General features: G+C 52.5%; 1 protein-coding gene across 1 annotated transcript; it reads left to right on the forward strand.

Annotated features, from left to right (window-relative positions):
* The first annotated feature begins 7,853 nt into the window (after positions 1 to 7,853).
* sox4a (SRY-box transcription factor 4a) lies at positions 7,854 to 10,021 on the forward strand. The gene has a single exon (XM_086171136.1). It carries the CDS (start codon positions 8,341 to 8,343, stop codon positions 9,475 to 9,477), a length of 1,137 nt encoding a protein of 378 aa, XP_086027262.1. The 5' UTR covers positions 7,854 to 8,340; the 3' UTR covers positions 9,478 to 10,021.
* Positions 10,022 to 10,670: the final 649 nt, after the last annotated feature.

Below are 10,670 nucleotides of genomic sequence, written 5' to 3' on the forward strand. Positions count from 1 at the left end.
ATTGTAGTTCAACAAGTTTGCCGAGAGTTACACGTCTGCACGCTACATATGGAGGCCGAGGCCGTCCAAAGTAAAGAAAGAGAAAAATCATCGATAATCAAATTACAACTTCAGGTTTCCCCAGTTCTGTTTCCTCACGCAGTTTGTTCAGTGACATAAATGTGATTTTAGGCCCGCTTACAGATCTCCGCTCGGCCGGCGCCGGCCGTTTCTGTGAAAAATGCCCTTTGACGTGTTTTACGTGGCTGACCGCCCTTAGAGGAAAAATATAAATCGCGAGCGAGGACTTTTACTTTTCCCGGTCGTCGCGATCGATCGGCGCCGAGCGGTTCGGTCTCGGCCGGGTCGCGGGGGCCCCGACGGCTCGCCGAAACTCCGCGCGACAACCATCTTCGCCCTCGAACCCTCCTGGTGGGTCTCTGGCCTCGCCAGGATGTGCAGGATTTACTCCACCTTCTAACGCACCACCTTTTTATTTCCTCTTTTTCCTGAAATCTCAGGAGCTTCTAGACGTTCACCTCAGGATAAAGACATTGTTAGTGTGACAGAGGAATGTTGCTTTATAGACTGACTTCCACTGCCACACGGAGGTCCCGGGGGAGCTACGCTAACGCTAGCCTGATCTATCTGCTTCACTATTGGTATTGATCTGTGTTTAGTGTCGATGCCGGCACAGGGGAGTAATGATCACACACACTATCGCAGGAATGGACACAATCATTCGGAGCGTGGCATAGGCGCGCACACGCACACAGACACACACCTACTTGATCGGTGAACACACACACACACACTGCAGCACAAAATGTTCTTTTCCCGTCCCTGCCGCACTGCAGAGCCTTTGCTGCTACGCTCGGCAACACTGAGGCATTAACAGTCACAATAAGCTGAGTCTGGCTGATATAACCACAAAAAAAGAAAAAAAAAAAAAAAAAAAAAGCAAGAGCGGCAGACGCCATACCCCACCCTCACACACACACTAACTCCCCCCCCCCCCCTCCGCCGCCGCCGAAAGCCAGAGCAGACAGATAAGTAGGCAGCCAGAGACGACTAATCCTCCCACAGTGAGAGACGTGTCGGGTGGTATGATGAAAATCTAGCTGAACTGACAGAGAAAGGAGGATGAGAGAGGAAGACGGGGCGGGAGGGTTGGGGGGCGTCGGCGAGGAGAAGTAGGGAAGAGTGAGATGCAGGAGGGGAAAAAGTGAGGCGAGGATAGAGATTAATAAATTGACAGGGAAGAGGGGATTTCAGCGCACGGAAACTGGAAGTTATTGAGCAACGAAGTGCAAGTTCTTCTTCCTCCTCGGGGGTCTTTCTGTCAGCGTGCTGACCCCCCCGGTGCCTCCGTAACATCACCACACACACACACACACACACACGCACTTTTCCAGAAATGTTTCAATTTTGCATCCGAGCCTCTTTGGCTGGGTTTCCAATCACTCCGTCGTCCTCGCCCATCCTCTCTCGCTCTCTCCTCCTCTCCACGCCCCCCCACCCCCATCCCTCACCCTCCCTCTCCCTCTTTCTCTCTCTCTCTCTCTCTCCCAGTCTGGTGGAGGCTGATGTAGGTCAGTGCGTCTGGAGCCTGTCTGGAGCTGCAGAAAGCCTCAGAGCTCCACGCTTGTTCCCTCAGACCCCTGCAGCCGCCGCCCGAGCTGAGGACACGGCTCCCTGGGCTACGTGAGGACAGCGCCAGCTTCGCCTGACCTGACCTGCCTGCAGGAAGGATACGGCTGCAAACCAAGAGGAGGAGCGGCATGGAGGAGGAAGAAGGGGGGTGGAAGGAGGGGGGGGGGGATGCGGAGTGACAGGAGTTGTCCATACATTGGAAAGCTTAGTCGTCGCGCGTTGTTTGCATGTGGTTTTAATATTTAGACGTGACGACGGGAGGAGGAAAAACGAAAGGTAGAGGCGCAGGACATCCGGGGGAGAGAAGTGATGCTGGCGTCTGTCGCTCTCCCGCAACATGCAGCGGCACAGGAAGGGGTTTTTAGCGGGAGGGGGGGGGTTTAATGCACTGTTGTCTCACCCCCCCTCCCCACTATCACACAAACACACATACACTCTCCATACTCCATCTTCCTCCCATCGCTGCTCAACTTCACGGTGCTTTGTCTCTTCCCGAGCGGTTCCGCATCCGCGGCCGTCGACGGCGACCCAGTAAACTCCTCAACTTCCACGCAACTTCCGCCCCCCCACCCCCCACCAAACGGGGGCTGAGAGAAAATTTGGAAAAAAAAAAAAAAAAAAAAGCTGCCGTCGCTCTGGTGTGCCTTCTCTTGCAGTACATCCACGCCCGCGCCGCTCCGCTCGCCTCTCCGTATGGATCCGGGGCTGAGAGATGCCCCCCCCCGCCGTCGCCCGACGATGCCGAAAATCATCGCGAGAGATTATCCCCGTCCGTCCCTTGTCCTTCGACGAAGCGGAGGAGCGATGACTTTTTTTTGCAGCCGGGTCAAACTCGCCGTCGACGACTTCTCGATCTCCTGATTCTGCTCTCCTTCCCTTCCTTTCCTCCCTCGTTCTCTGCTCTCGTTCCGTGCTCCTACCCACTCCTCTGGCTTTTAGACAATGCACCCCCCCCCCCCCGAAAAAAAAAAAAAAAAAAAAAAAAAAAAAACGATCCTTGTATCAGAGTGTGTCTGAGGGTAGCAGAGTGCTGGGAGACGGGCGGAGTGTGTGTGTGTGTTTGCGTCAGTGTCGTCATGTGTGTGTGCGTGTCTGCCCTCTCGATTTGACTCTGCAGCATGTCTGGGTCCTGCAGCGGCGCACCAGTGCTTAGCCGGCTCTGCCTCGCCTGGAGCCGGAGTTTGTGTGTGTTTCTGCATTTGCCAGCGTGCAGGAGCGCGCCCGTCTGCACGGCTGCGGCACAGCCATCATCTGACCACATCCGGGGATGTTGGGAGTTCCCGGGGCGTGGCGTGGTCGGCGGGCCGACCCCCTCCGCGCTTCGCTTTCCCTTCACCTGTCTGCCACGGCTCTCCCGGCCAATCCCTTGGATTACCGCGGCGACGGAGATGGAGGGGGCGGACCGCTACTTCCCGTTTACCTTCCGATCGCTTCCGGAAACAAATCGTGCACATTTCCGGTGAATATGAAGCCATTTTTTTTTGGAATCGGGCTGCCGTATTCAGAAGACGGCGGTGTATGTCTGCCACGGGCTGGAGGCTATTTTGCAACAAAATACATTTTCCGGCATCTATTTTCGTCGCCTGGCTGAGAGTGTGACCAACAGTTTTAATTCTTCAGGCAGCTCTGATTTAGCACAGTCGGGCTAGCAAGTCACTGGGAATTTCACTCCACGCTGAGGACATTCCCTCTGTTTCAGTTGCTTGTGTGTGTGTGAGAGAGAGAAAGAGACAGACAGAAAGAAACTGTTCAAAAGTTTGAAGGGAAAGCCATGGTCGCAGAGCCGATCCAACCGCTCGAACGCGACCATCTGCGAACGCCACCGGCAAACACTCCCTGGTCTGTCTGCTCACGCATTGCAAAACCAAAACCAAGATGGCGGCACGTCTGCTAACGCTCCCTCACAAGGGCCGATGTCATTTCGGATTGAGGATCCAAATGGTTTTCGCGCCAACAATTGTTTGTGCATGCAAAGTCAAGAGGCGGAGCTTTGTCGGCTCCGCCGTCAAAACACACGCAGCGCTTTGAGAGACGTTATGGGATGTCAGCTGTGCGATTCAGACGTTTTTACATTGACCAGCATGTTACCCAGTACAGAAGCACCTCAGAATAAGACCCATAAGACCCAAATTGCTGGAAAAAAAAACATCAAAACCCCTCAAGTTATTGTTTGATTATATTATATTGATTGCATTACGGTTATATTGTTAGGTGTCCCCGCGTGCACGGTTCCAAGGACTGATAGAGGAAGGAACGTGTATTTAGGTTCATCTAATAGAATCACAGGAAGGTTCAAGAGAGGAAGAGGTGCTGTAGGTTCCTGGAAGACTTAAATATAGCCTGTGTGTGCAAGGATTGTTGTGTAAAGGACCGACAGCAGCAAGTGGGTGAAATGGAGAGACAGCCACCTGTACTGTCTGCCACATTCACACAAAACAGGAGAGAAACTGACTGCAAATGAGTCACACACACACACACGCAAACACACACACACACACAGAAAGAGTGCATATGCAAATCGGTGCTTAGTCTTCACTTTTACTGTTTAACTGCAGGGTGGCAGGGACTTCCCACTGCTTTTAAAAACTTCCAATCCTTGGAAAAGCTCCAATTCGGTTAGGGCCGGACACACACTCGCATTTACACTAGCAGGCGTGCACACAAAAGCCCCATTGTGTTTGACCCCGGATGAAGTGCAGGCGGGTCAAAGTGGCACGTCATTCCTGGGCTGTTGAAAAAGGCAAGTACATGGTAATGAATACCTCAGTCTGACTGCACGCAGAGACACACATACACACACACACACACACTCTCACGCTCAATACATGGCAGCCTTGGTTAGAATAAACCCGACTCCCATCAACCGGTTTCTCATCCGGCCCGGTGCCGTACGCTCATTTAACATGCAGTTTCCTCAAGGGTTGAGGCTGGTATATCGGGTTTGTGTTGATGTTTTATTAAAAGTCGCATATTAAACACGCCATCAGTCAGCTCTGTAATAACCGAGGTTTCTACCTCACGGTAGCTGCACTGGCTTTTTTTAATGTTCACACTTCAGCGGTGGAGGAGACACACAGATCCAACGACATTATCATTCATGCACACATTCATCATCTACACCAACAATCCTGCGCGCAGTTCGCTGCGGACCGGCCGCCAGTCAATCCCAGGGTCAGGTGAGGAGATGTATAAGCGTTCACGCCCTCACGTGTCACACAGACGCAGGCGGACATTCATTCTCATGTCCGGGCCAATTAGTCTCCATTTAACCTCCTCCATGTACAAATACACTTATCTTACATAAAAAAAAAAAATGAGAATAATTTGAAGGATATGTTTTCCGCAAACTTCACATTTAAAAAGAGGAGCGATGTTGCAGGGAAACACACACCTGAAAGATTCTGTGTGTGAGGTGAAACTGTAAGATGCGCATTACGGTCTCGCTGGAAAAGGTTCTAGTCCGAGGTAATAACAGGTGAAAACACACATTCAAACAAACATGTCATTCCGGGCGGATTCAGCATTTCATCAATTTCAGAGCGTGTGCAGACGTGTGTCTCCGGTCCAGGAGTGCTTTTCTGATTTACTGCTGCAGGTCCAGATGTTGAAGTTAGAGTTGCATTCAAGGTAAAAAAAAAAAAAAACAAGAAAAAAAGCATCGACAGATGTTCTGCGCTACAACGTTCTTAACCCGTCGTAGCAACTACTGACTGTCGTGCAACATTTGCAAAGAGGGTGACGTGTGATTGGTGGAAACCCTCACAATACATTTTCCAAATAAGGGTTGAACTCTTCACGCTCGTCTCACCTCATATCCTCCCCGCGAACCGAGACGTGAGGAGAGAAGCTGACTGGGAATTAGCTGACAATTTGAATACATTAAAGAAAAAAAAATCCTTAAATCTGCTAGAAATATCCCCCAATATTATCCAGGAAAATACAATAGAAATATATCCAGAAGAACTAGAAAATAATCACACTAATATATTTTAATTGTCTCTATTTATACCTATCTTTTAATGGTCTATTTGTACTTATATCATATCTATTGATAAAATAGATAAAACAGTGATTGTTGTGCTGCAGTGACAACCAGTTTTCCTGTAAGATAAGATAAGATAAGATAAGAACAACTTTATTAATCCCGAAGGAAATTGTTGTGCCAGAGTTACAGAAAATATAACAGTAATAAATAATAAAAAGAAAAAGGCAGAATTAGAAATAAAAATAAACTATAAAGTGTCTTAGTAAACAAGTGATAAAACTATAAGTGTCTTAGTAACAAGTGAGGTAAGGAGTGCACAATAGTATGATAAAAGAAAAAAATTGTAGTGTAGCTGTTATGAAATGAAATATTGCACAGTTCTGAATATTGCACAGTGAAATGAAATATTGCACAGTATTTGTTTTTTTTTAGGTTAAAGATAGGGGGATCAATAAAGTACATTTAATCTGATCCTACACCGTCAGCAATTCCATTTCTAGCCACCTACTCTGCACCCTGAGGAGCCACAAATGAACAAAACGTATGAATACACAAGCAAATAAACAAATAAAAGGTATTTCCTGCTAATGTGCCAGTATCAACCCAGAAATAAACAGAACATCTTTGAGAAGCACACTAGAGTGCTCACACACACATACACACACTTTTCAGAAGTCGTGGTGAAAATCCCCCCCGCCTCCTCGTTCTCCCACAGCACTCTCTCATCATGACACCGTCCCTTTAGGCGTCAACAGAGCCCAGACAAAGCGCCGGCGTGCTCCGGGGTGAACACATGGCTCCTGCAGCCCTGAAGATGACGGAGCGACAGCCCTCCGCCCCACATCCTCCCATCCTCCCCCCCCTCCGCTCTGCATCTGCCGGAGTCGGGTGGAGCTACGTGACCTCTGCTGCTCACACGTCACAGCAAATCACAGGTAGACCTGCTTTACCTGCTCTGACCAACGAGCCCCCTGTGTGTGTGTGTGTGTGTGTGTGTGTGTGTGTGTGAGAAGCTCATGAAGGTGATGGCAGACTAATTCCATGGCAGGTGCTTGCTTGTAATTTTGGGGTGGCGTGAAGTAATGAAGGTGCTGATCAGTATTAGTGTGTTTAATTTATGTAATCACGGAGAGGGGGGGTGAAATTTTAAGTTTAATTTTTTTTTTTTTTTTTTTTGGACTGACATCAATCTCACCATGAATAAGGAAATGGATGCCAAGGTTGTGTGTCATATTTGAGATAATCTGAGAATAAAATGAACGGATTATTAAGTGAAGGAGACACCCCCCCCTAACACACACACACACACACACATTTTATTTATATCCCAGGGAGTGTGATGGAAGTGTGAAGCACTCTTATGGCGGTCATATGCTGGATGGGGGTGGGGGGGTGACATCACCTGCATGATTTAATGATACGACAGAGACAAGTCTAATGTACACGCGCTTGCAAAACACACACACACATACACACACATACACACACACCTGAGCTCCCTTTGGCTCTAGCCTGACATCTAGCGACACAGGCGGTAATGTGATCTTACATGACACGGACGTGTTAACATCACGGGAGCCTGTGGACTGTGAAGGATGGGGAGTCGGTGCAGTGCGCGGTGAGTGTGTATGTATGTATGCGTGTGTGTGTGTGTGTAGGGGGGGCGTGCACACACACACACAAAGCAGCTGTGAAACAGCCATGCATGCTGTCTTATGCCCTGCCTCCTGATCTGTGCGGTTCAGACATATTTACTGAAGAATACATCTAAATAAATAATAAAAAAAAGTGTTTATACTGTGATGTAATCATTTGTAACAGCGGGTTCTATTATGGGATGGCGCACACCCTCCCGCACCAGCGTGGCCGGACTTCCGTGCGCGTAAGTTCCCCTGTACCTCAGTGAGGTGTGTGTTCCTGCATGCACCGTGCTACTTTTCTCTCTCTCTCTCACACACACACACACACACACACACACACACACACACGGTCACCAAGTCGGTGTTCCTCTCCGCGCGGTCTGACAGGAATGAGGTCAGACGCAGCGATCCTCATTGCACACTATTATTATTATTACCGCCGCGCTCGGCCAATGGGAGGCCAGGGAAGGGCCGAGGCGGGGGGCGTGGCTCCGCTGGAGACCGGGACGGAGACAGGCGCTGATTGGCCGGCGCGTCTGGGAGGAGGGTATATAACCGAGGCGCTCCGGCCGCGGTGTTTACAGTAACATTGCGCAGCGCCCGGGAAACAGGGAGACTATGAGAAAGCGCAGCCGCTCCCTTCAGCCACATGGTTCCTGCAGCGCAGCGGCGAGCAGCCAGGCTCTCGTAGGGGACTTGCTCCGCGGTTCCCCCCAGCGGCGCCTCTTCACTCCCGCGGGCCGCGTCTTCAGCCGCACCGGCAGTTGAAAGTTCGGCCCCCCTTTTTTTTTAAATTTTTTAAGCGCTCGGGATCTATTTTGACTGTTCCACACCCCCCCAGACACACACACACCTTTAGAGGCAGGAGAGGCCTCCCCCACTCCCACACGGGGAAAGTCAAAGTTCTTCTCAAGGGCCAGAGAGAGGGGTCCGGAGGGTGAGGGTGGCCACCGGATTTTTTTTTTTTTCTATCTTCTTTTTTTTGCGCTCTGGTTGAAGCACCGCGCGCATACACACACACACTCACTCACTCACACACACACACGCCGCAGAACGTTTCCGGACATTTGGAAAAGGGGGAGGATGGTGCAGCACATGAGCCACGCGGAGAGCACCCACGCTCACTCCCCCGCCGGGGACTCCACGGACACGGGAGACATGGACCTGGAGATGGACGCGTCCCCGACGCCGGAGTCGCCCTCGGCCGCGGAGCGCAGCGACCTGGCCTGGTGCAAGACCCCGACGGGACACATCAAGAGGCCCATGAACGCCTTCATGGTGTGGTCGCAGATCGAGCGGAGGAAGATCATGGAGCAGTCGCCGGACATGCACAACGCGGAGATCTCCAAGCGGCTGGGGAAGCGCTGGAAGCTGCTCAGAGACGCGGACAAGATCCCGTTCATCCGCGAGGCGGAGCGGCTGCGGCTCAAGCACATGGCCGACTACCCAGACTACAAGTACCGGCCGAGGAAGAAGGTCAAGTCGGGCGGCGGCGCGGGCAAGCCGGCGGAGCGCGGCGACAAGGCCGGGGAGCGCGGCGCCAAAGCCGGCGCCAAGCGAGGGAGCCCCGCGGCCAAAGGAGGCGGCTCCGGCAGGCACAGGCAGACCGGCGGCGCTCGGCTCGCCACCGGCGGCGGCGCGGAGCAGCCCTCCCCCGGCGACCGCCAGACGCTCTTCAAGTCCAGGTCGCTGTCCGGGGCCCGGCAGATCCCGGAGAAGCGCGCCGCTGACGCCAAGCGCGGATACTCGCCGAGCGGGCCGGGGAGCCTGGAGAGCGGCCCGCCGTCCGTCGGGGTCCCGGCCAGCCCAACGCTGAGCAGCTCGGCCGAGTCCAGCGACCCGCTCAGCCTGTACGAGGAGCACAGCCCGGCGGCCGGGGAGCCGCCGCACACCGCCCGCCTCAGGTACTCCCGCGCCGCGTCCCCGACGCCGTCGGCCGCCCGCTCCTCCTCGTCCGTGTCGTCATCGTCTTCGTCGTCGGACGAGGAGTTCGAGGACGAGCGGCTCGACCTCAACCCGAGCCCGGGCTTCGAGAGCATGTCCCTGGGCGGCATGGGCTTCTCCGACGCGGAGCTGGACCGGGACTTGGACTGGAGCTTCGGGGAGTGCGGGGCGGGATCTCACTTCGACTTCCCCGACTACTGCACGCCGGAGGTGAGCGAGATGATCTCAGGTGACTGGCTGGAGTCCACCATCTCCAACCTGGTGTTCACCTACTGAAAAAAAAAAGCACCGCGGTGGAGCCAACGCACCCCCGCCTTTTCTTTTTTGAACCCCCCCCCGCCATTCCAGACGGGCGGCCCGGACCCCCGCGGACCCCCGCCCGGCGGCAGCGGTCCTCCTCTCCCGGGCCGGGCGCGCCCCACCCACCCCGGTGGGCAAGAGTGAAAACGGGGAAGGTGAATTCGGGAAAAAAAAGAAATAAAAACAGTTTTGACTTAAAAGAAAAAAAAAAAAGTGAGCGCGCGTCAAACCCAGGTACGCGCAGCAGCTCAGACACACACACACACACACACACAAATACACACACACACACACCTCTGGACTGAGCCCGGCGGGGACGCGCAGACGGCGGCGGGGGGGGGGGCATATTTGGACGCAAGAGGAGGAGTGAATGTAAGCGGAGCGGTGGACCACATGCACGGCTCACCGCGGAGGAGGTGCGGAGGAGGTCCGGGCGCGCCATGTTGGCTCCCCTCACGACACAACTGAGATACATTGACCATCAAGTTGCTATTCAGGTGTAGTTTTCTTTTCTTTCTCCAAACTTTAAGAGTGTCGACATCAACACGCATGCTCTCCGGGTGGGCGGGCGGGTGGGTGGGTGGGTGGGGGTATAAACAGGAGGATTGTTGTTGTTGTTTAAACGCGTAAAAACAAGATGTTCATCGCTGCGTCTTTACGCAATTCGTGTGACCATAGGACACAATTCACGATCACCAGCTTCTCTTTCGACGGCAGGACTTTAAAAAAAAAAAAAAAGACTCGAAACTTCAGAAAAAAAAACTTTTTTTCTCTTCTGAAACCCTTTTAAAGAGGAAAAACACTCAGTGCACAATTCAGGACCAACGCCCCCTCCTCCCCTCCTCCCCAGACGCGCATCCTTTCTGCCCAGTGCTTCAAAACTTTGTAGTTCCTCCGTGTCAGACGACGGTTTTTTTATATATCGATGTATTTATACCGGCCAAACTTTTTGATACATAGAAGTATTGTTCTCTCGTACAGGTCTCGTTTGTTTGGGCGCGTGTGTGTGCGTGTGTGCGTGCGTGCGTGCGTGTGCGTGTGTGTGTGTGCACACATACACCTGTCTGTATCCAGCGCGGAAGGGCTAGAAGTGTCTCTTATTTAAAACAAAAACAACAAAAAAAAAATGTCCGACTTCTCTCACTTTTGAGGAGATTTGAGTGTGTCAT

This window comes from Fistularia commersonii, chromosome 24, assembly GCF_037954325.1.
Source record: "Fistularia commersonii isolate RoL2024-O1a breed Wild chromosome 24, RoL_Fcom_v1.0, whole genome shotgun sequence".
Taxonomy (NCBI): Eukaryota; Metazoa; Chordata; class Actinopteri; order Syngnathiformes; family Fistulariidae; genus Fistularia; species Fistularia commersonii.

Excerpts from the sequence above, each read along its gene's own strand:
- sox4a (XM_086171136.1), top strand. The coding sequence starts at position 8,341 with ATGGTGCAGCACATGAGCCACGCGGAGAGCACCCACGCTCACTCCCCC.